The sequence below is a fragment of the Scomber scombrus genome, chromosome 11, assembly GCF_963691925.1.
Source record: "Scomber scombrus chromosome 11, fScoSco1.1, whole genome shotgun sequence".
In the NCBI taxonomy this organism is placed as follows: Eukaryota; Metazoa; Chordata; class Actinopteri; order Scombriformes; family Scombridae; genus Scomber; species Scomber scombrus.
Window position 1 is genome coordinate 20,493,732 of NC_084980.1, and position 26,386 is coordinate 20,520,117.

At 38.5% G+C, this 26,386-nt stretch overlaps 1 protein-coding gene across 1 annotated transcript in view; it reads left to right on the forward strand.

Moving 5' to 3' along the window:
* Positions 1-25,797, forward strand: part of pde1cb (phosphodiesterase 1C, calmodulin-dependent b) — a 103,558-nt gene extending 77,761 nt beyond the window's left edge. The window contains exons 11-20 of the mRNA XM_062428229.1: positions 22-122; positions 1,469-1,597; positions 2,142-2,243; positions 6,947-7,067; positions 8,944-9,025; positions 9,681-9,801; positions 11,055-11,230; positions 12,295-12,513; positions 13,499-13,561; positions 25,445-25,797. Coding sequence (XP_062284213.1) covers positions 22-122; positions 1,469-1,597; positions 2,142-2,243; positions 6,947-7,067; positions 8,944-9,025; positions 9,681-9,801; positions 11,055-11,230; positions 12,295-12,513; positions 13,499-13,561; positions 25,445-25,797 — 1,467 coding nt within the window. The remainder of the gene's footprint in view (positions 1-21; positions 123-1,468; positions 1,598-2,141; positions 2,244-6,946; positions 7,068-8,943; positions 9,026-9,680; positions 9,802-11,054; positions 11,231-12,294; positions 12,514-13,498; positions 13,562-25,444) is intronic.
* Positions 25,798-26,386: the final 589 nt, after the last annotated feature.

A 26,386-nucleotide genomic window follows, 5' to 3' on the forward strand; every position in this document is an offset into this window, starting at 1 on the left:
CTCTTCTTCATTTGCCTCCAGCACTGGCTGACTGAGCTGGAGATCTTTGCCATGATCTTTGCAGCGGCGGTGCACGACTACGAGCACACAGGGACCACAAACAACTTCCACATTCAGACAAGGTAATGGATCATAAAATCAAAAATGCATGGCGCTGACTCACCGATCAATGTTTTCATTTACAGCGAGGAGGCTTCACATTCACACTGAGATCACCTGCAGTGCAGTAATAACACTGGGGCGGGACGGGGAGTCCAAATCGACTCTAAACTCTGTATCCTGGAATAGAAAGAGGTTGTTCTCCGGAGAGGAGCGTTACACTCAAACACTTAAACTTCCTCTGAACCAACACTGATCATAACTTGAACTGGAGAGAACAGTTGGGATGTGTCAATATTAAAGTAACTAAATATACTTAGTATTCAGTTACTTAGTTGATTCCATTTCAATCATGTACATCACCTTCTTAAAACATGTTAATGTTTCTGAAACATGTACTTTCATACAGAGTCAAGGGGAGAAATCTAATTTTCAAACAGATTTAAAGATCCACTCTTACTCAACCAGACAGGTATCTGATGTTTATCCTCCCAACTACTTTATTTCAGAGGTCAATTTTCATAGATAATAGGAACTTTTTTGTCTTATATGGTTTATAATTGCAGTTTTCTTTCCGTTCCTAGAAAACATATTTAACATTTGACATTATATACAAATATATTGTTTAAATAAGGTAGAGATAATGAAAAGGCCATTCTTGCTTTTATTCCTCCACCTTAACTTCGCCCTGCCTTTTTTCTATTTTTGTCATTGTTGTTTTTTGTATGATTTTAATAATTTAAAAAAGGTGCAATAAATGACATTCAGCCTCACTGGATCTCAGCAAACAACTATATGTTATGTAAGGATATAGTGGAGTAATGGCATCCTGAGCAATGAATAAAGTCACACTCCCTCTGTGTGTTGTTATCATGCATGCGAGTCCCTCCGTGTCCTCCACATCCATTTCCAGCTGCATCACAAACTTTCTCAAATCACAGCTAGTCGGCACACTAAAATATGTTACAGAAAACATTTGAGGGAAGAAATAGGCAATGCACCAACATAATATTGATGCATATTTGATCAGTACAGTCCAGTTTGAGAGTTTGATCTGAGTTTTGTGAGCTTTCTTTTTTTTCCAAGTTTACTGAGTAAACGACACACATTTGTTTTGGTTTGAGATGTTGGTGCTGCAGTGTGACATCTAGTGGCTGGATGTCGTGTATTGCAACTTATTTCCAACTAATTTCTTTAGTAAGTAAAGACTCAAATAAGAAAAGATTACATATTTTTTGCCATATTTGACATCTCCAAATTTGATCATATTCAACTTGTATATTTTACTGACAAAATGTGGTATATAATTGCTCTATGTGCTGTTTTTTAGTATAGAGACACATTGCTTTGCTTTCTCTTTGACTGACAGGTCAGACACAGCCATCCTGTATAATGACCGCTCCGTGTTGGAGAGTCACCATGTCAGCGCAGCCTACCGCCTACTGCAGGACGACGATGAGATGAACATCCTCTACAACCTCTCCAAGGATGACTGGAGGTCAGAGAGACTGACACGGACAGACAATAAGAGAAGGAGAGACAGAGAGTTGAAAGTGCTGAGTGACAGCAAAGGGAAATCAAATGCAGAGATGTAGTAGAGAACGTATAGAGACAGATAGATGGGCGGGAGTGAAAGATGTAAAGCCAAGCAGGTCAAGCAGAACAATTTCACCAAAAACAAATCTTCCAATCTTAAGCCCGATGTCAACTTATGTCTTATTTTTTTCAAGACTAACAACTATGTTCTTTGGAAAATCTGAAACGTTGGATTACCTTCTAGGTCCAACAACTTTGTACTAAATGGAACTGTTATGTGTGATAATACATTAGAGGAGACAGCTGCAATCCGATTTCTCATGGTATAAACTGGGACTTGTCAAAGCACGTATTATAAATAGCTCTCAAAAACTGTGTTGGCTGCCTTCATTTACTTTAGCGACTTCCGAAAGGAGTCGGCTTTTATTACCTGCGAGTTTGACAGTTCATTATACAGCACATGGCTCATGTTTCCCTCTCCTTTGTTTCCCCTCCTTTTCATCCAGAGAGTTGCGGGCTCTCGTGGTGGAGATGGTGCTGGCCACAGATATGTCCTGCCATTTCCAGCAGGTGAAGGCCATGAAGAACTTCCTGCAACAGCCTGAGGGGTCAGTTGCCTTTTTTCTTCGCTGCTGTTTACACTCCCTGCTCTTATCCGTTCAATTTACATCTCCAATTAACCCTGCCCATCAGCCACTGTTTACTAACCACCTGCTGTTTACAACCCAATTAACCCTGCCCTGAAGGGTGCACTCATAGAGAAACCATGTTTTATGTGACGATTTATGTTGCTCAGGTGTTGTTGACTCAACATAAAAAATAGAAATGGACTGCGTATCTTGATGCCAAATAGCACTAAACCACATGCATTATACAACACAAATATTCAGCAGGGTATTACTACTGGCGCTCTCAGGCACAGTAGTTTCTGTGCTGCAAGTCTGCAGTAGAGTTATGGTGCAGTAACACCAGATTTGGCAGGGTGAAATTTATTTGCACACTGCAGTGAAAAACAGTTGGCACCCAAAATATGGCTGGTAGGGTTGCTGGTATAGGCTGCTCTACTAAGATACCAGGTAGAAATCATTCAGCCTCCACAAACGTTGAGTGGTTTCATGTTGTATTTACTTGCACTCCTGCTCTGCTGCCTGTGATGTGTATATAAAGGAATGACAACCTGAAAAATCTGCTATACAACTCCATCAGCCCTCACTGTCACCAATGGTGGATGAGTATTGGCAAATCAGTTTAGTTTTATTCAGAAAATCAGAGGTTCACCACACAACAGTGTTATGCAGTTGAGTGCCGGTCAAGCGTTCAATCAAAAACGATGAAGGCGCTCACCACCCAACAAACAAATCAACTTCGATCCAACCTCCAGGTAGTTATTTAAACATTTTCTGAACGAGTGAGCAATGGGTTTCTCATTTGCTTGCCCTGTCACTTGGAGGAATAAATGGCAGATGTAACTTAAATCATGGGACTTAAATCATCTCAAGTCAAGCTTCACATACAGTACGAAATTAAAAAGTCTGGACTCACACCTTCCCATCTCCTAAAATGAGAAAGTGTGTCCAAACTTTTGATTGGTACTGTATATTATGGTGTAGTGACAACATGTCTACAAACTACACACACACAGTCAATAAATTAGGCATATTTTTGAGCTACATCCAGAAACTTCAAAACTAAATCAAATACACATGTGACCAAATTTAGAAGCAACCCATTGAGAAAATAAATGAACAACTTCATCCAAAAAAAAACAAAAAAAACCATTTAATCCAAAGTAGACCGCAAAGAAAACTGAGATTCTACATCATATTTTTAACACTGCAACATACAAACACAAATAATGACCTAATAACAGCAGCAATTACCAATATTATCAACATTATCATCATTTTGAATTAATAAAATAAGTAAATATTTATGGAGACGCTTGTACAGTGTAATTACCTTAAATAAAACAATTAAAAAGATGATGTAGATAACATGAATTAATTTCATATTTAGCAGGTTAAACTTCAGCCATGAGGAAGCCAGCACCAGGTGTATTCACAACAGGAAGTGAATATGTTAAATGAATGGATTTTTTTCCAGGTGCAGCCAGAATCTCTTTTTCACACATCATAAGCACAGCAGCCACTACAGTGACTGATAGCTGGCAAATGCTGTACATGCACAGACACACAGAGCTGCAGTTTGAAGTAAAATAGAGCTATCAAGCAAACTATCATGTGGCGTGATGAGTCATCACTGCTGATGTAGCAGCAACACTGATGAGCGAAAGCTGCGAGGGACTTGTTGACCTTCGGGGTATTCTCTTCAGTGTGATAATGCACAGCGCTCGTCATGATTAGAAAAATGCCCAGAAAGCAGTAATATGGAGATAAATGGCTTCCTGAGAATAGATGTTGTAATGAACAATATTATTATTCCTATATTGGTGAATGTACCTCGCAACCGAAGAGTGCTGACTGGAATGTAATCATCAGCGTACAGTATGGAGCACATACACATGCTCATGAATGAGATATCGCAGTCTGCAGGTAATGCTGAATAGACTGTAATGTGAAGTAATTCAAACAAGTCTGCTCCAGGCCTGCTTACAGAGCACTTTAAGACCCAATCTGCCTCAAACGGAACAAGGGGGGAAATCTGAGCTAGTCTTTCTCACCCCTGTTTAACCTTGTGCTGTGTGTGTGTGTTTTCATTTGTCTGCCTCTTTTCGTATTGGTCGGTGTCTGCCCATTCATGCATCAGTCCATTAAACATGATAGTCTGATACGGTATCAGGTGATATCTCAGACGCCACTGATGTCTGATGAGGTGAAATGATTTATCTTCACACTGTGTATAAAACCGATTAGCCTAATGGAGGCAGTTTCTTTTTAGATGGAGACGTTCCACTGATTTTAGGTTATCGTGGGTACATGAGTGTGTTTGTATGCGCGCACTAATTAATTCGGACTCAGTGTAATTAGTGGAAACAGTCTGAGGGCGCTGCCAGTGGAGCAGTAGTTAATTTCTGTAAACCAAAAAACAAAATTAACCATTGCTTGCTAAAATATAACATTTTGATTAAATAGTTGAAGAGGAAAGATCTGATCTGACAGTTCATGTAAAACTGGGGAGATTTTAAATTTCATTTGATAATAGTAACACAATATTGCTCAAAATGCCATAGTTGACTAAATTACCAAACATCAATTGGATTAGCAGGGATGGATTGGATTAGTTATTTCCCCATTCATTTTAGACTGCATGATTTCGACTAACTCACACACACATTCTCCATGGTTGGGGGGATATATATAAAACAAAGTCTTTCCTACATTTATAAAAGGACTGGCAGATAAATGTAATATCCTTTGCCCTAGATATTAAATGTTTGACAGTTATGATATAGCTTGCGAGGCTACAGTTACTCCGTGTTACATAATTGATTGCTTTAGATCAGAGCGCACTACAGATGTTACCTAGCAACTCATTTACACATTACTGTAGTCTTTATTAGCTAATACATACAAGTCCCCCTCCAGTCAAAAATATGTTTTTCTTCTTGTTCCTTCAGTTGGATGATTAAGCTTCACTGTGCAGGATGATGTATGTGCAAAGCTTGTTACTAGAAGGCTGTTTTCAAATTTATCTGCTGAAAGTGGAACTCTTCTCTGAGCTCACGTTAAATGAGTTTAAGACGCATACTTACGTGCATGATTTGTGACATCTCAACAGGTTTTTAATTAGGTTGAAGGAGTAGATTTTTTTTTTTTTAAAGGTTATTTCATTTTTTTTGTTTTGTTTTGGGGTTTTTTGGAAAATCCATGTCAGACACAAATTATTAGTCAAAAGAGAAAATTTCATATGTCTTCAAACATGGCTGGAGGGGATGTTAAGTTTTAATGATTCAGCCCTATTCCATAAATCACTGGGTTAAAAACTAGTTTGAAACTACTAGTTACTAAGACGTTATGAACACCGTTAAGCACAAACTTAGTGACTGATTTTGAATACCAGGTACAACCAATGCTGAATCCTACTGCATCAACTCTTTTTCTTTCACATCTGATATTTATGCATATTGGCATTTATTCCACCTACTTGTAACTTGCATATCAGCTGTTACTAACTGCTAACACTACTCTGGTGCTGTGCATTTCATCTCGTCTACATTTAACTCTGCTCCTACTGTCCCACCATACTCTTATTCATTTCATAGGTAGTAATTATTTCTGCAACTTTTGTACTTAAACATTCATTAATAAACATTTGGTGGGCATTTTTATCCAAGACACATCCAAAAGCCTGAAGCGAATACATTTTCACCCCTGACCATATACACTACAATGCTTATGAAAAAGTCTCACCTCTCCAAACCTTTTCATGTTTTATTGTGCTCATCTTGCACAGACAGTCAGACTGTCAGTTTTTGTGGAGAGATTGCTTTAGACGATTTTACAGCCATGCCACATTCTTTCCATTCTTACTGTTTTCCAAGTAGTTTCAGTGGCTTTGAAGTTTTTTTTGTTGTCTTTTTTTTCCATCTTTTCACCTCAGCTGGTCCTTTTCAGTGTTGACCATGTGTCTGGAATTACTGTTTGTCTGATATACAGCGCCAGACAAAAGTTTGGAGAGACACTTTCCCATTCCTTTTAATGAAAAAGTGTGTACTCTTCTTTTTGCTTGGAGACTGACTAACCGGTGATTGGACCTGACAGATACATTTGTATTTTATGAGGGGAAATCACATGTTCTTTTATCATAATTTGTTCAGGAGTAGGACAATCAGAACAGAGTGGGCTTGTCAGGAAGAGGGCCTTAAAGAGACGGGAACTAAAATGGTCTGTTTCAGAAAGAGGCTAAACTGAGGGGCTGCCAGTATAAGATAAATAAGGAGTTTTTTTAACTGTAAATAATGCAAAGATAGAGCCCCAGAATATAAGTATGGACCTGGAATTGTACATGATGTGTCAATTTTAACCTAAAATCACCTACTACACCTTGATTAAACACGTGATTTCATTTTAACTTATTATGTGACTTCCAAAAAACAACTGGCTGCACCAGTAATGGTTTTTGTATACTGTATCATTTTAAAAGGTTGTAATGCAATTTTGTATTCAAGCTCAATTTATAGATTTGTTTTCACTTTGACGTCCTTTTCTGTCCTATTAAATGTATTTTGATTCAAAGTTGAAAATCCATTAAAAAAAAAAAAAAAAAAACTAAACCCAAGAAAACAACACAACCAATGACTAACACTGTGTGACTTCAGGTTTTAAAGTTGTCTGTTTTCTCTTTTTTGTAGCCTTGACAAGCCCAAAGCCCTCTCCCTACTGCTGCACACAGCAGACATCAGCCACCCGGCCAAAAACTGGGACCTCCACCACCGCTGGACCACCTCTCTGCTGGAGGAGTTCTTCAGACAGGTGAGCAGCTGCACATTTTCTATATAAATACCACTCAGATGTCAACACCTTTTATAATGCCGTGATTTTAGCAGAGCGGGTGAAAACAAGGTTGCTTGTGGCAGGAAGAGCACGTGTGAAACTAATAACAGTAATGACAGCTCCATTAAGCGAGTAAGCGAGCATGCAAATTGGACTTCTGAGAGGAAGCTTCACTCACCTCTTTTAAATAACTATGAGGTAAATTTAGTTACACTGAACGAAAAAATGGAAATGTTGTTCAGTTGTTTAATTATTTTGACCAAATATATTAGATATCTTAATAATGACAATGGGTGTAATGTCAGAGGTGTTGTAATGAACCTACTGAGAGTTATCAGCGACTCTGCAGCTTCCCTCATTTTTTTGAGCTCTGTAGCAAGTTTCAGCTCATTGTTTAGCTATCCAGCTGCGACTATGCTGTTTTGGTTCACTCATCACTCTCACTGTGTAATTTTTGACTGCAGCAGGCAGCTGTTTTCAGAGAGAAAGCTCTAAAAACACACTGTACTCTAGTTGCTCACCACTAAACGGCAAACGGGCACACTTAGCGACTAGCTTATGAACAAAGCGGAACATTTAGCAGCTAAAGATCCGGAGGTTTCCCTCACGAAATGGTAGAGACAAAACCACAAAGTGAATAATGGACTTGCATTCATCAGGATGACAGAAACCCAACGTCAAATGAATGATAACATTGCTCCATAACTGCTGGATGTGTAAATAAGCAACACAACTTTTTTCTGCAGCCCCAAAGTGGACATAAAAAATCACTTGATGCAGTTGTAAGAAAACACTGAAGTGCATAAAATATAAAGAAGTCCAGAGTATTTACACAAATCAGTTGTTTCAATTGTCTCAGTATTGTTATTTATCTGTTTTTTTCTTGACGAATGCTCATATAGTACTGTCAAAAACTGAAGAATTGATAATACCAGGATCATAAAACTGGAACATCTAAACTGGAAGCAGCCCTTATTATTGTTACTGGTTACAAATGTGCTGTTTTTCTGCCATGTCAACATATCTGCTGTGAAAAGGCCTGTTGGTCCAGCTGTGGAGGAACTGTGAAGTAGGATTTATTTTTTCTGTCTCAAAATAGTACACGGACATGCTTTTTGATGCGTACAAAATATTTGTTCTTCAAATTCATTCCCATGTAAGTTTTCTTCACACAGTCACAGCGAGCAGAGAGCAGAATAATAAAAAAAATATTAGTGAATTATGATTTTAATATGGTGCTTTGGCACAACTCAACCCCCCAAATCAGTTAACATTTCTGAAATATAAAGTTATACTCAGGAGTTATATCAACTAATCATTTTTTTTTAAGTGATGCAATGATAAGTGTCATGGCAGATTAAAATGTAGAACATTAACTCTTGGACAAAGCAATGCATTCGGCTATAAATAATACATTGCATATTTGCAAACGTCAACAAGGGGGACAGTCATTTAACTGGTGCCACATTGCTTTCGTCTCTTCCATTATTAATCCCCATTGTTCTGATTATCAGCGCTATTGTTATTATGGCTGCTTTCACAAGGCCTTTGTCTCCCGGGATATGAATTGCCGATAAATAGCTTCTCTACAAGAACATTGCCTCCCGACTCCACATCTCATCTGTGAGGAATCAGAGGAGAAAATGAAACACATTTGTGGCCCAAAAGCACTCGGGGCGAGGGCCAGACAAAACCAAATCCTGTTGATAGAAATACAACCATTTGGTGTGTGGTGGTGGGTGCTGTTTGTGTGCTTTAAGTGTGTGTCTATGCCTGCCACTCAGTTGTGTGTGTATTCTTGGAGGGTGAGGTACAGATTTCTAGAATTTGACTGAGGAAGCTGATGTGTTTTTAGGGGGACAAAGAAGCAGAGCTCGGGCTGCCGTTCTCCCCACTCTGCGACAGAAAATCCACGTTGGTGGCACAGTCCCAGATCGGTGAGTAGCTACGCCTCATCACGTGCACCGTAATGGGGGATGTGTGGGTCTAAAAGTGTTGTTGCAAAATGAGTTTACTTGTGAGGTTTTCTTTTGTAAAAGTATTTATAGTGCGCCCAAGTGTGTAGGTTTGGTTTTTGAAGTGTGTATGTGTGGGAACCGTAAAACAAAAAAGCAAGAAGTGTTATGCAATTTTTTTGGATTATTAAGGCACAAAACTATTATCACATTTAGTGTCTTAGATAGAAACCCGATACTCTCTATAAAATCCTTTACATCATTTACGTATAAACGGAAATAAAAACAATAGATTTAGTTAAAAGATTTGCAGAAGAGGTGGCATGACTTTTTTCATCCCTGTCTAGTGACAGTGGCAGTTTTTCTCTCAGTCTGAATAGATTAAAGGACAAATAATCTCTTTGTTGTTCCTGCTGTCTCACGACTGTTTGACAAAATGCCCCAAAATACATAAAAAGGTGACTTTGTTGACACCCACAGACTTCATTATAAATGTATCTGAGATTTGATGTTTAATTTTACAACATTCTGATTTACTTTCCAATCTTCACTTCATGAATTATAACATTGCAATGATTGTTCTGAGCAGTGACAGCTTATTTAAATGCTATAAATTTGCTGATATCTTTGTCACCAGGGTTCATAGACTTCATTGTGGTGCCCACCTTCACTGTGCTGACAGACATGATGGAACGCATCGTCACGCCACTCATTGACGAGGCCTCCCATTCAGGTTTTGCAGGCTTTCGACGCTCAAGGTGAGCTTCAGTATTTCCTCTTAATACTGAGACATCATTTAGAAATTTAAATTTTGGATTCTTGTGTATGCTGGAAAAAAATTTAGCAGGGCAGAGTGGATGGAAGTGACTGACTGTATGTAAATCTAAGTGAAATCTAAGTGAAAGTGTAACCATCCTGGTTAAATGAGGATGGAAAACAGCTGCTTTCTGCCCTTCACCTCTCAACCCATCATACAAACCCTTTCATTCCTTTCTGAGTAACTGCATTCTAAATCACGTCATTAAACCTCAGCCACTCCTCTGCAATAACAGCATATCTAATGGAAGTATTGAAAACAGCAGATGAGTCTCCCATGAGTAATCCATTTCTGTGCGTGGAAATGTCTCCACCTTTCATCAAGCAGAGCCACACACCTTGAAATTGACATTTTAGAGATGCTACTCAAGTTTGCCTTGCCATCCCTGATCAAGAACGGGCCTCAGTGCTGGATTGGCATACACAATAGCCTCTTGAGATTTATGAGGAAGTGATTTTGTCTCCACTGGCTTAATTAATTAGCACAATACTTTTCTTCCAGCCACATAGTAAATTAGTTATGTGGAGTCCTCAGAAATGGGGAAAGTACGTTCCACTTGCTCTCACGTTATTAATATTTAAATCATCCGGGGAAAAATCATTTAAAAAGTTAGAGTTTGGTATTTCTTTAAACTTTGTGTCTTAACTTGTTAGAAAATAAAGCTTGGGGAGTCTGGCTCTGCATCTTCCGTTGCACCTGCACATCAATATCAGCCTCCCCATTCTCCTCAACAGCAGTCATTAGCATCGCTCAGTGGGCCTTCAGTCGAAGCTAACCGAGTGGAAATCACAGATAGTGTTGCCACTTGTGCTTTCTCCTTGTCTCTGTGCACACCTGGGTGCTTATTGGTTTTTCGGACTGAATCCTTCGCAGCTTTTATGGCCGCTTTAAATAATCTGTAACTATGTCCGCTCTCTATTTTTGCCTCTGCTTATTTTGCTTTCTTCCAGTCAATCAGTCAATCCACCACTTTGGTCCAAATTAAATGATTTCAACAGCTACTGGATGGATTGCTTGATTTTTTTTTTTGCACAAATATTCATAGTCTCCACAGGATGAATGACTTTTGCAGACATTCCTGGTTTTTCTTGACCTTAATTATTAGCATTTAACACAAAGCACCTCTACAGCTTTACAGATATGCTTTAGTCTTATTAAACTCTTAATTTCTTTCTCTCATTTTGTCCTACCCAGCCTGAACAGTATTAGCTCAGATGAAGCCAAGAGGCACAGTGTGAAGAGCATGGGCTCCGACAGCAGCTCGTCAGGCCCGAGCTCTCTGCTGATGGTCGACATGAAGAACTTTAAGGCATTGTGGAATGAGGAAGTCTATCAGAACAGAGAGAGGTGGAAATCTCAAGCTGATAAAGGTATGGTGCATCCCTACAACACTTAAATTGGCTAAAGTGCTGGTGATTTAGCGATGTAAGGAACATCAAAGCCCTGATCTGTCTGAGCAGAACATTAGATTCACCAGAATATAGAAAATTGGCTTATGAAACAGCAAATGCTCATAGCTTAGTCAGAGGGGGATTTCGACTGAGATTTGTCGAGTGTTGGATTTTGTGGAATACACAGTGAAAATGTCTCTGTTGATTTATAATGAAAAATCAACCAGAGCTGATCAGTATGTTGACATGTATCAGTTCTACTGCAAATACGTGTTTAGTTAAATTAGCAGCATTTCTAAGGGGTTTATAAGTTGTGAATAATGACTTTAATTTTTTAATAACTTATCAGTCATAAGCCATTAATCCAAATTCCCTATGGTTGGTATCTGTCCTGCTGTTTGATCCTCAGTTCATCAAGATTCCATTTATCAACAATTTATTAATATTTACAACTGGGGCCTTTGTAAGTTCTTGTATGTAGCATTTGTGAATGAATTACTGGACATTTATAACTGCAAACTTATTACATAATATATTATATGATTGTAATATTGTGACATTTGGTACAGTACATTTTGCTTTTAGGCACACTTACAATATTTATCTAGATTTTTTTATCCTGTACATTTGCTTTTTCTAATAATTTTTTGGACATATTTCACTATGCATTAGTTGTGTACATGACAAATAAATAATTGAATCATTTAATCAATGTATTCAGCTATATAACAATAACAATAACAGCTGTAGGAATTTTATCACAACCTGGCAGCCCAAAAGTTCTTATCAATGGTTTCTAAATAATCTACTTATCTATAAATCTTCAGTGAATTCTTTTTAAGCATCAATAAAGTCATTAGTTACAACTTTTAAACTGTTTATAAAGATGTAACACTCCTGGAGAGAAGAACTAACAGCAAACCATTAAGCTCTCTGATCCACCTTTACTGCCTCAAAGTAAGAAGTAAGTTATTATGAATTAATCCACATGAGCTCACACTGTCGCATATGCTAACCTGCCTGTGCGCTCCATGTGACCTCAGAGGCGGAGGAGAGAGCTAAAAGGGAAGCGGAGGAGCAAGCGCAGCAGGAGGAGGAGGCCATGGAGCCCCAAGAGGTCCACACAGAATCAGAGCAACCTGAACCAAACGAGGACAAATTGCAGGGTGAGGAGGCAGAGTCAGTGGAGGTCAGCAGACCACCAGATGGTAACACAGGGGAAACAGAGCAGGGAGCGCAGAAGAATCCACCGCTGCAGAACGGTACATCTCCTTTAACTGTGCAACCCCGTAGCATGACCTGTTTTTAAAAGCTATGACATCAGGCAGTTTCTTTAACTGTGCTACGTCTAAAGTAAATCTCCAGTGATCATTACAACCTCGGTGAATGTTTAGACAGTTTTCTGTAATGGTGTCTCAACCCTGTGTCATGCTATCATCAGTGAAAGCATTTAGGTCTGTAAAATCTGTGAATCTCATCTCCATTGAATAGTAGTTACGCCATTCAAATAATTTGATACAGTTGTTTCAACAATAAAAATTACTTTCTATCCATATGTTCTTTGAAGCTGAGCAGGGATCAGAATGCCCTCACTGGATGGTCCAGGTTACGACCAACAATTACTTTCAATATGAATTAATCTGCTGATTATATTGTCAATTTATATATTAGTTGTTTGGCCTATAAAATGTCAGAATATTGGGAAAAATTCCTTTTCCTAAAATTTCCTAAAGCCCAAGATCCAATTTCAAATGTCGCCAACAGTCCACAACCCAAAGATATTCAGAGGTCACTGTCATAAAAGACTTAAGAAACCAGAAAATATTCACTTTTAAGAAGCCGAAACCAGAGCATTTTTGTATTTGTTTTTTTAATTACTAAAAGCAATTATCAAAATAGTTTCTGATCAATTGTCTGTTGATCAACTAATCCATTAATCAACTAATAGCTGCAGTTCTAGTCAGAGCAGCATTAAGTGTGTCTATGACATGCAAAAATCTAAACAACCATCACTGCAACTGTAGAGCTAAAATATTACATTGAGAAATCATTCAAATGAATAAGAAACGTGTTTTTTTGTCCAACATTGTTAATTCCATAAAAGGCTGCGTAGCATACGACAGCTGTCATTTAAAACAAACTCACATTTCAGAAGTCTTAAAGCAGAGAGGATGCTTTGGAGATTTCATTCTTAACAGGATTGTGGTCACGAGTCTGACAAATAATACAACTGTTCTGACTTTTCAGGAGAGTTGTCTGAAGGTGCTGAATCTCCAGAAGGTACAGAAAACAAAAACGCAGGAGTTGATGGTGAGTTTGCTCTTTACAGCCCACCACGATTGACAGAAAATTAAACATGAAAATTAAACATGAAATTAAGTTTAAACCAGTATTTCGATTTATTCTCCCTTCATCTTCTTTTGCCATAAAGCAACAGCATGTGCAAAGAAATGCTACCCTGCCTCAGGAGGGATATAGGCTACTGCATGTTTCCTACTTTATAGCTGTTGCAATAAATGTAAATGTTGATGAAAAGATATTTTTCCCTGCAATGAAACTATTTATTTAAACTATAACTATTAAATAAGCTGAATAAATGGGAAGCATGGGACCAGAATATTTGCCGGTTGATTATCAGAATAAGCAGAAATTGTAATACATGAGAAATACCAAAGGGACTTCTCTCCATGTTATCAGTTTGTTTATGTTTACATATTTCTCTTTCATTTCCTTTTAGCCGAAGTAGAGATGGAATAATGTGGAGTATCACAGCCACGCTGTTTGCATCTTTGCTGCTGTGGATGTGAACCTGCTTTTCCCCACACTGTGGGACTCAGACTCACTGGACGGTGAAAGGCAATTAGTTGGACTGTGTCGCCCTCTACAGGACACCAAGAAACTGACACCTTCACTTCCTTTTTTTTGTCTCACCGTTTTAACTTTGCTTTTTACTTTCACCATGTTTATACTCCTAGGCTCTTGTGTGCAGAGCTTGTGGCTCTGTCTTTCTCTACCCACGTGCATTAATCCTCCCTTCCTGCTCACTGATAAAGATGACAGAAGAAAATGTAATGACCTTAAGACAACGGCGAAGACAGCGAGGATAAGGAGGAGCCTTGAAAAACTGCTTTTGTGTGTTTCTGTTACTTCCCCATAGACATGTTGCCACTGTAAAAGTCCCACCGCTTTATTGTTGTCTGTCAACAATTTATATTCTGGTAAAAGAGACACAAGGTTATTCTGGTCTTTGCAGAGTAACACGAGTAAAGATTTGTGGGAAATGCAAATTAGATGCACAGTAAAAGGGACTATTACCACTGCTACATACAGAAGTATGTATAGTATATGATTATGTGTACAGTACATGGTGGTAACTTCACGTACACTGCAGCGCTACCATTTTACTAGCAAGCACTCAAATAAATAAATCCACTCTATGTAGAAAAGTCTTCACAGATCAGATCATGCTTCAGCTTCAGGAGCTCCTGTTGGGAGTCTCTTATGTTGCTGCCACTACTTGTGGCTCAATTGTTCCCATTAACATGTTTACTTTCTTAGTGCTTTCATCAGACATTGTGTCCTTGTAGCCTGGTTTGTTTGTTTGTTTGTCTTTTTTTGTCCTCTTTACTGTACATATTGAAAGTTTATCTATGTTTGGATCTGAGGAGGAATAGAAATCCTATGATTCCACAATCCACTGAATGATAGTTTTGGATATAATGGGAAAATGTCCAAAAATTAGATTGCAATTTTTTTGCATTTCAAACATATCACATACGCAAATGCATTCAAGTTTTTGTAATATATACAAATCTTTTTGTTTACCGTTTTTGTAACATTCTTATTTGTTATGCAATGTCCGACATTAAATCATGCACTAAATGTGTCTCATATTCTCACAATGTGCGTCACTCTGAAGTTGTCATCAAAAAGTCTCTGTTGAGCGTTTCTTCGTCAGACTTCTTCTGGATGCCTTCTTACGTGTATTTAAGCTGTAGCGCAAAGTCAATATTGTTGCTGAATTAGAGAAAAATCTTATATGTGTAGTATTTTACTTTGCAGAGCAGTTTTGTTACAGCAGCTTCATCTTCTCTGTTGTTGGTGTAATGTTTAATCAATGTGTTTACAGTGTGCTCGTACACCTATTAGCCAGCTGAATCCATCATGCTTCTGTGATGGTCGTGCATCCCAGGCTATGAGTCCAAACTGTATCTGCTTCTTGGTTGTTTGCCAGGTTTTTAAGGCTTGTAATGTTGCATATATAAGATGCAGATATTGCTTACTGTGCATATGTAACATATTGAACCTCTGCAACGCTGGTTCAGCTTTTACTATATATGTGTAACTGGAAAAAAACAAAAGAAGCATTTTAGCAGTATTTGCATAATGATGGATATGTTTTCCCTAAAATTGTGCACTTTTTTTCCCTTAGGTTACACATTCTTTTGGTATGATAATCCCAAAATTCATAGTGGCAAGATGTTCTTGGCATAATCTATGGTTATTTTACAGTATACTAAACATGTGTATACTGCTACCTACATTAATATGTATAAAATATATTGGGTTTAAAGGGGATAATTAATTTAACCTCTAAAAATTTATATAAATAGGAATTATGGAACCTTGTGAATTTTTCTTTTGCCTTTTTCTTTTAATAAACACTCCCCATTTTTTATATTATAAAAGAAACATTAGTATCGCACTGGAATATAGTAGTTTATCACGCAATGTAACCATGCTACTTTCTACCTAAAAAAAAATTTAAATTTAAAAATTAAAATAAATAAAAAATACAGTCAGTGGGTTAGCAAGCCAGCTGGCTGAACGTGTGCCTCTATATGTACTTACCATGTCACATTTTTCACCTGTAGGAAAAAAAGAGTTTTGTGATGTCATTTGTGCTGATCCGAGCACAGTCAAAGAAACCAGTAAATATCTTCCTACAATATTACACACTAAAGAGTCTTGACTAAAGACTTCTATTTTAGACACTGTTGGAAACCTACAGCCTGTTTGTAAAGTCAAGCAGTTCGATGTTGCAGAAGTATAGTATTTATAATGGTATATTTTGCTCTTTTTCATTTAGAAAATCTATTTTCTAGCTGTTTTCGTGCTGTATAGTGTATGTTTTGTTTTATTGTTCGATCCTTTTTTGACTCAGAGGATGGATTGTCAAAAAATATGTCTTCAACATGTAACGATTTTCTTTTCTTTTTTTTGTTATTTTATCTCCTCTCTCTGGTTTTATTTGTTGCGTGTGTGTTCGATACGTTGTTTTTTTTCCCACCAGCTCTGAAGTCAGAAATATTCAAGTGGCTCAAAACTCTTACAGAATTTACAGAGTGCACATCTTAGCAAATTAGATTTATAAGTAGAACAAACACAAAACTTATTGTATCCTCAAAATAATCTGCCTGATGCTTGGTAAAGCAGAACATATTTTCTGTACCAAGGGACCAACACATGTACAGTCTTGTAGTTTGCTCTATCTTTTCACTTGCTACTGTGATAGCCTACTGTATGAATATTTAACAGGAATTTATACCAACCATAATCAGAAACATAGCTGTATTTATGACATGTAAAGACTTCTAAACATGGTTTTTTGTAATGGTTACTATGGATCAGATTATTTGTTGTTTGTTCAATGCTTTGTTTCCTTGTTTAGTCTGAATCACTCTATATGACTGAGGTTAGATGGGTGTAAAGTCTGTGTGTGTGTGTGTGTGTGTCTGAAACGCCAGAAAATTCATTCAAACTTTCAATTCAATTCAAATTCATGCATTTCTGATCTCCTCACTGTGACCTGCTCTACTGATGAGTGTTGAGATGTTGCGATGAGTGTGTGAGATAATTGTGTGTGTAAGTAAGTGTGTGAGAGAAATTGTGTGAGAAAATGGAGAGAGAGAGAGATAAACTAAAAAAGTGATGCAGTGGACCCTATAAAGCTGGGAAAATAATTCTCACCACCACATAATCAAAAAATACATTTCAGATAAGCACTTTTTTTCCACATTATAGATGTCATCTTCATATGGTTTATATTTCCTATCTGGCTGATACTATTGTATATGTTTACACATATAAAACAAATATAAATGTATTATGAAGACCAAATCACAAAATCATGCTTGCCTAAAACCTGGGTGAATCATTTAAGAAAAAGACATAACAGTCCACTACATCCCTGAATAGAAAGACTAAGAGAGTGTGTATGGGTGTGTGCGTATGCATGTATGTGCATGCATGTGTGTGTCACTGTCCCATGCTGGCCAGGCGGCCGTGTGTGCCACCATGCTATGTGACTGCACAGCTGTATCAATAAATCTGGACTCAAAGGGCTCAGATCATGTCTGCCTGTCTTTATTTCTCCAGCACACACGATTGTAAAAACTATAAATTACTGACACGTGGATGAGGATTATTAAAGATTGTTTTGTTTTTTTTACTTAATAGTCAACCAATCACACAAAAAGACCAAAATCAACAGTGCATGTCTGTCTCAAAACTCCTTGACTTCCCACAGCCTGTCTGGGGCTTTAGCATTCCCATTTGATTCTACCGAAGACACAAATCTTTAAGAAAACAGTCACAAACGTAAATTCATAATGTATTTAAAGACCAAACAGTTTCCAAAAATAGCGGGCTCTTGTAGTTTTTACTAAAATGGAGCACTGTGTTATTTTCAGCAGACCACTGAAGTCCTTCTTGTATCAGCGGATTGGCCTCAGCTGCACACATTTGGTGAGTACTTTTGTGTATGTGGGATTGATTCAATTGACTACAATACCCATGTTAATGGTAATAATGGACTATGGCTCACTGTGGCACATGAGAATGAGCTATATCAGGCTTTGGCTGAACAGACAGAACAATTCAATTCAATATTGTCTTAAATTTGTCCCAACAATTTCAGAGGTACGATTCAAGTTACAAGCCACAGACAAGGGTTTTGACTCAAGTCAAAGTAACAATACCACAGTGTAGAAAGAGTATTTTACAAGTCGTGCATTCAACGCAGGGCCGGCCATAGACATAAGCGAACTAAGCAGCTGCTTAGGGCCCCGTGACCACTAGGGGGCCCCCAACAGCAATTAACTTAAAAAAGTAATTAATTGTTTTTTTCCATGTGTGAGTGATGATGATTCATATATTATCAAATGTACGTTCTTGTACAATAAAAACAACAATAATATTAAAGCCGCAAGCGGCGATGGCAGGCCCTCGCTCACCCATGTCACCGCGGGGCCTGAGGCATGGCGGGGCTGTGGCGTGAAGCAGAAAGTGAGAAAAAACCTGGAAGGAGGCCAAATATGCAATGTTTCGTTCATCCAGTAGGGGGCAGTCACAGGTAGTTACACATATGGTCTGGTGTGGTCTGGTGTGTTCAGGGCGGCCACTCATCAGTCATGTGAAGTTTGGAGTGAATTGGACAAAGCATGAAGGAGTTATGAGAGGTTGATGGTTCATCCACCAGGGGGCAGTAGAGTGTAACAAAACACAAGCAGTTGCGTTCAGGGTGGGACAGTGATTACACATGTGAAGTTTTGTGGAAATCGCACAATGATGATGTAAAATATGGCACTTCCTGTTTCCACTAGGGGGCGACACGAGTGAGATCACCTATGAGCGAATGGAGACGTTGAGGTCGGCACCCTGGACCTGTGTACCAATTTTCATGATGATATGAGTTCAATAAAGCCATCAAAAAGCCAAACTTATTTTCATGGCGAGGAATTGATGGTCGCTGCGTCGCCACACGGACGCCATTACTCGTAGCTTCACAGTCTTCATAATATAGCTTCACCAACTGGTTCTGAATGAAGTTGATGGGGCAAAGTATGTAATTTTAATGAATTTAAGTTCACTTCCTGTTACCACCGGGGGGCGCTATGAGTTACGTGGGAAGTTAATATATCGGGACGTTCAGGGCGGAGCCATCATCATGTCCAGCAAGTTTGAAGCTGATTGGATGAAGTATGTGGGCGTGAGAGCCACTCGTATGTACATGGCGAGCACGCCAAAGTTAGTTGAGCCCTGGCAGACACGCCCTTTGACCTACGGATGCGCAGAGCACAATTTAAGCTCAGCTAGGTCTGGAGATGTTGCGTACCTAATTTGAACTTGATCGGGCGAACGCTGTGGGAGGAGTTAATTTTAGGCGGGAAAAATCAAAACCAAAATGGCCAACTTCCTGTTGGGTTGAGGTCATGAGGTCATTAGGCTTTTTTGCATATGTGGGTACAATACATATGTGTACCGAATTTTGTGAGCATAGGACAAAGTTAGCAAAATTCCCTATGGGCATTTTTGGACTTTGTAGGGGGCGCTATTCCGCCATTCTGCGTTGACCATGTGCGACCACCCAAAAATATCGAATTTCGGATGAGGCCGGACGTCCGTGCAAAAGTATAAGCATTTTCGCATTAGGGAAAGGGGCGAAATTGGGGCACGAAATGTCGGAATAATAATAATAATAATAATAATAATAATAATAATAATAATAATAATAATAATAAACATTACAATTTCAATAGGGCTTTCGCCAGGCGACTTGCAGTCGCCGCTCGGGCCCTAATTATGTTAACAGAGTGTAGTTTCCTACTGCCTCTCTGCTCGAAATGTCAGAGCTCCACTAGTAACGTGTGCAGTGCATCCAACCGTAGTGCGCACTGAGCATCTAGGAGCTAGGAGCAGGTGAATAATGTCGCAAAAAAGGACATACCCTTGAGGGGCAGAACAAAGAAAAAGGAAGAAAGAGGAAGAGTAGGAAACACGACAAGATAAAGGTATGTCTTGGTAATGTAACATTTGTTGTCAGGGAGAGTTTGAAAAGTTTCCTCAAATTAGGAAAGTCCCTAATTATTGTTGATATGTTGTTCCAACTACGTTAGCCTATAATAGCAAATTAGCTAGCTAACGTTTTTGTGTTTGTGTAATACTTTGAATAAGTTGATTCTCCGTTTTATTCTGGGTCGCTTTTTGGCATCAAAACAACGTTTTTGATAACAACGTTTGATAGCAAATGTTTATAACTTACGTTAATTACAAACGCGGTGACGTTTGCTAGCAATATGGTTTTGCATTAATGAATTAACTTAGTTAACTTAGAGTTTGAGGTATGTTGTTTGCAATTGTTTGCTGCAGAGCACAGTAATTTATGTGAGTAAATAAACATATTCCTTTTACATCAACTCCCTATTATCCTCATACGTTATATGAAACTTCCCTAGGAGCACTGTTAAAGTATTTTGGAAGAGGCACTGACTCAGGGGCAATCCACCTCCTCAGGAGCAGCCAAGGCTGATGAATCAGGTGATCAAAAACTGTCACCATATATATTTATTTTCTAGTCAAATTATCTCATTAAGATGTAATAATATAAGATATAATCATATGACAAGGGACATGTTTTTCATATCAGGTCCATCTTTATCCTCTGCTCCATCCTCTGTGCCCACTGTCCTCTCTGCAACCTCAGCTGTACCTGGTAAGTTAACAATAAAACAGCGTTTATAATTGCTCAGTGCACTGCAGAATATTCTGAGATGAATAATTTTGTCCAAAAATATTAATTTAATTTTCCTATAGGTCCTTCATCTTTGGTCATCGAGATTGATGTTTCATCTACTTCTTCAGCGTCCAGTTTGCAGCAGGGATCAGCAGCTCCGCCAGTAGACCCAGCTGAGTGTCCCTCTTTCCTGTCAGACTACTTTATATTTTATTTATAAACCATTTGTGTTAGCTTGTTTCAGGTGCCTCTGTTGATTTACATCATTATTTAAGTATTTGTCTGATATTTTTTTAATTTATTTTATTTAATACTGTCTGTTTTTGTACATTTGCTGTTGCAGTTTATTTAAAACAAAAAATAATAAAGCAGATTGTGTTTACAGTAAATGATTGGTTTATTTTGTTACTTTTAGTTGGCCTAGATGACATTCGGTATCCCACTCAGTACTATATCACTTTGAATATTAAGTGTAAATCAACCTCAGGCTGCTCTTGTAGCTGAATTTGCTACCATTTCAGATTAAAAACCATATATTGGTAAAACATGCCGGGCTGCTCTTTGAGGTTTTATGTATTGATTCTCTGTGTGGCCAGTAGGGGGAGTTGCTGACTTTGCCAAATATTAATTGAAAGATTTTTCTGTAAATTTGCAAATGGTGTCATGGTGTCTGCTTCCATGGCATTAATCACTGTGGATTACAATCTAACTACAACAAAAAGTTCTCACATTTAGTTTTGAGTGTATATTCGTTATACGTTTATAGTAGGTGTGTGAATGATCAATAATCATTATTATTGGCAGTAATAGAGGGCCCCAAAATCAAATTTTGCTTAGGGCCCCATGGAGGCTTGGGCCGGCCCTGATTCAACGTAGTATCATGAAATTATACTTAAAGTACCCACTATGCAATTTCAGACAATATACTGAGGGAGAGCAATTACACAAGTATCACGAGCAATATTTCATCATAAGCAAAGATAACCAAGCTTGGAAGAAATTAGTTTAGTTACAGGGCCATGAACACACAGCAAAGAGCTCAAAACTACTGAAGGCCACAACAAAGCGCACAGACAACTTTTCAGGGATACCAATCCTACCTGTGACAAAAACCATCAAAGACAAGCATGGACACACTGACACTCGTTATCATCTGTATCAATCAATCCAGCACAACAATATGGCCAATGCACGGACCAGCACCCCAAAGGCAAGATACAAAAATATGCTTTTACTCACTAAAGAGAAAGGAGGCAGGGTGTTTCTTCCTCTGGACAAACTTCTCGATGACTAAGGACATGAAGTCACGTGGTATTGCAAATAAAAGTTTGTATCCTCTTCAAGCACCTGTATGCACAGTCAATCCGGGCAGCGAAGTTTACCTCTCCAGGTAACATTAAGCACAGTTTCACAGCGTTGTCCAGATGACTCCCAAAAACCACTTAGCTAAGAAAGTTTCCTTTCTTCTTGCTGACTGCAAATTTCAAACTGGCGCTGTAGCTCCACTACCTGGCTAGCTGTCAGTCAGCTAGCCAATCAACTGTGACATATGAAATGACGCTAAAGTGGGTGGGCTTTCTGCCCCACTGTTTTTTTTCTTTTGGATTATTTTTTCTTATCTATAATTCCTTCTTTTATTATTTTATTTATGAACTGGAATGTCTGGTTGTTTGTATATTCCTTGTTTATTGTATTGTATATTATGTCCAAACAAGAAAAGAAACAAAAAAAAACACTCAGAGCATGCCTATTTATATTTTCCCATGTACAATACACATTGCATTGTGAGAGAGGGAATAGCCCATTGACTGTATATAAATGTGGAAATGTGTCTCCACATCCTACTGCCATGCAAAAGTCAATCCAAAACATCTCCTTTTCCGGGAGCTGCAATCTTGCTTGCATGACTCAATTGGAGCCCTAGTATAGTCAGACCGAGGAAAGACTTCCCTGTGGACTGGCCAGTCGCCAGGGCTGCACACAGACGCATGGTAATCCAGGGGATTTGAACTATTTCCCCTATTAGACTCTTCTACGACTGTATGTATGTAGAGCGAGCTTGATTGACATCTCCTTGACTCTCCTGTAGCTATGTTGCAAAAATTAAATTGTCATCATTCTTACCATTACATGGTGTCTGTTGACCTCACGTATTTCCCAGCAGATCTCCAACCAACTTCAACCTGAGCACAAGTCCAATCAACAAAAATAACTGGGAACACCTGTGCGGGGAACACAAATTGACCTTCCTTACATGAAAAGTCTGGTCTTTAAAGTCTCCCTCCTCATAAAAAAATGTATTCCTTGACTTAGATCTTTCAGCTTCACTGAACACATGGTGCATGTGCAGAGTTTGACACTAGACGATTGTTTTCATATTCATCAGTTGGCATGGGAAAGTTTATCTGTACTCACCTTAAATCTGAGTTTAAAGTATGTACTTGCAAGCATTATTTGTCGGTTGTGGTCCAGTATACAACTTACACTGTTATGGTGTGTTATGATGAAACTAGGAGCCTTCAGTGAACATTTATGAGACATGTTGTGTCCAGCAGTTGAACTTTTGAAGTGAAAAATATTTGCATATTCACAGATTATGCATTTTTAATAAGGGAGAAGAAGGAAATGCCATGTTTAATTTTTTTGTTATATTGGACACAAATTATTATTCAAACCTGAATATTTTTCTTCTCCTTGTTTTTAAAAAATGCCTGGAGTGAGTCTTCAAACAAGAAAATATAATATAATATAAACGTATAAACAGAAAAGCTGTAATATCAGTTCTATTGTTTAATGGGCATATTTTTGTTTTCAAATTTAGATACACATAGTTTGTTTTTCATATAAAGGAACAACATTTACATTTAATAAAGGCCTAAGCTTTGCATGATCTGCAATGTGAAGCTTCTTGTACATATCATAAAATAATCCACTAGATGTCTCTGTTAGACCTCAAATTACACCGAGCCTCCACAGACACCACTGCAATAAGCCTCAGAGGGCCCTCGGCACTAAAAATGATCAACAGACTTGATGTATACAGTGTCACTTCCCAAAGACAGTCAGCCTATAGCTCTTTATCCGCTGTATAGGCAGTTCCACAAACATTACACACAGAACACATATTTATCACAAGAAGCATGCATATTCATGGATAGGTTGATGGAGCTCATGGAGGGATGTGTATGAGTTTTTAGCACTGCGCTGAGTGCTGAAGCAGAAGGCGAATGTTAATTCAATTATACGGCAGCTGTTCCTTGGTGCCCATGGCCACTGTGTTTGCACTAGAACAGAAATCTTGTATTAGGTCCCTCGCCATAAAAGACCATTGCCAGGCATGAGAATGGGGATTGCCCGTAACCAAAAGCTATCAACAGTATTTTAAAGAGCTTTTAATGCTTATTTTTGGCTTGAATGAGAAATTTGGTGAGGCTGCTAAGATTTGTGGATGTTTTATTTTGTTTTATTGTGGCTCTCAAATGATTTACAGAGCTTTTGTTTTTGGTCATTACTGCTTTAAATTGTTAATCTGCTTGCAAGTGAAATAAGCAAATTAGTTTCTTTTCCTGGCATGAACTCCAGTCAAGGGTAATTGGAGAAATATGTCTATGTGTTCTGTGGTTGTTGCTCCATCATTTTGCCATGCAAAAGCTAACTTATAGATGCATCCTCCTCTTGCTTTATGTGTGTGCATTTTTGGCCTCCTGCTGTGACTTTGTGCACCAGTAAATACTTTGTGTCCATACTACTCTATGTCAAGTCTTCCATTTCTGCCATACATGTGCAAATGCAGTTTCTGCATGCATATGAGTGTGTGTTGGTGTTTCTGCTCCACCCCACCTCCTGTCCCGGGCTCAGGCTAAGCTCCAGCAGTACTTGGTGGAGGAAAAGAAGTAGGAGGATGAGGACGAGGAGGGGTGTCTAGCCATGCACCAGTCTGTCCCTTCATTACCCCGCTCCCTCAGACTCACTCCGTGTGATTTAATCACACCGCCACTTGTGGGGAACTGCTGCTCTGATGTTACCTGGACCTGCTAATCAGTTTGCTTTTCCTTCATCAAAAGAAAAACTACCACACCTGTGGGCAGGATGCACTCAACTGCAAATTACGTATGTATGCACTCATGCAAACGTGCAAGGCCAGACATGCACTGAAAATGTCTGGGTTTATTATTGTCCTCCTCACACATACGCAGACAGCTGGACAACATGGCAGAGGGGCAGATTTAAAAGAGTAAGGGTGCAACTAAAGATTGTTTTCATTATTGATTAATCTGCTGGTACTTTTCTCAATTAACCTACTGTTTGTTCTATAAACTGTCAGAAAATAGTGCAAAATGTTTAGAGATGAAGGTGATGTTTTCAGCATTTCAAAACCCCAAAATATCCAGTTAATATTATTTAAGACAAAAAAAGCAATAAATCCTCATGTTTAAAAAATTGGTGATGAATGTTTTTCTGTCGAAAAACGAATCATTTAATTGACTGATTTTAGATCTAAAGCAAAGAAAAATAACATCTGATGCTGTCACACCAAGGCAAAAGCAACTTAACCTAACCAGAACTGACAGCATGCTCTCACCATCTTACCACACACGGCCACATCATGCAGCATGTAAAGTAGACATTCCATATCAAGCTGTTTAATAAAAATTAAACCCTGTCTATCCATTGGAAAGAGCACAGAGCTCTATTTAGAGTGACTGATCGAGAGCCCAGAATCAAAGGGCCCTGTGGCATGAGCCGCTCGTGGGTCTGGGAATTGGCCCAACTCTTAAAGAGCCAAGCTTCCCTCATCTTGACTGGGGGCCGACCCCCGAATAGGAAGAAGCTATTTCTGCTGGCAGCCAAGTTGTTCCTCTCTGGAAGCCTGTCAGGTGAGGTGTCGTGGCTGCCAAATGTAACCCCCTCAGGTGGGCACAAGGGGCAGGGCAGACCCCCATCGTGGATCCAGCATTCTGACACACAGCAGATGATGCAAGTCGCAGAGGGCACAGAGCTCCCTGATGTCTCCAGACAAAAGCCAAAATGATATTTTATCTTTTTGATTTTTTGTGTGTGTGTTTATATTTTACATTTTTGTGAAGCACTTTGGAACACTGTTAAGAAAAGTGCTATCTAAATAAAGTTTATTATGTTAACATTTTTATTAAAAGATCTGCTGTGAAAGAGCCCACAGCAGTGATGGATTAGAGACGCAAAAAGATGAATATAATGTAATATTATATAATGATATCTGCAAAATTGTCAGGAGTTTATTCAGAATAACAGAAGGTTGTGACAGTGTGGTGTCTCACTTGCATCATTAGCTCCCAGTGCTGGAAAGTAACTAAGTAGTCTCCCTGATTTCATGCAACTTTATATTTGTACTTTAATACATTTCAGGGGCAAATGTACTACTTTTTCTACAGCTTTACATATTAGTTATTTTGCTTGTTATTTTTCATACAAAACGTGATCAGCCTCCTGCACAATGGAAAAATCCCCTTCTAATCAAGTTTCAAATTTCAATCGTCTTGTGATAAGTGAGAAAAATAAAATATTCTGCCAGTGTCAAATTGTTGTACTTTTGTCAACTTTTGTACTTCTAGCGCCTCAGTCTGTTGCATTGTTTGTTGTTT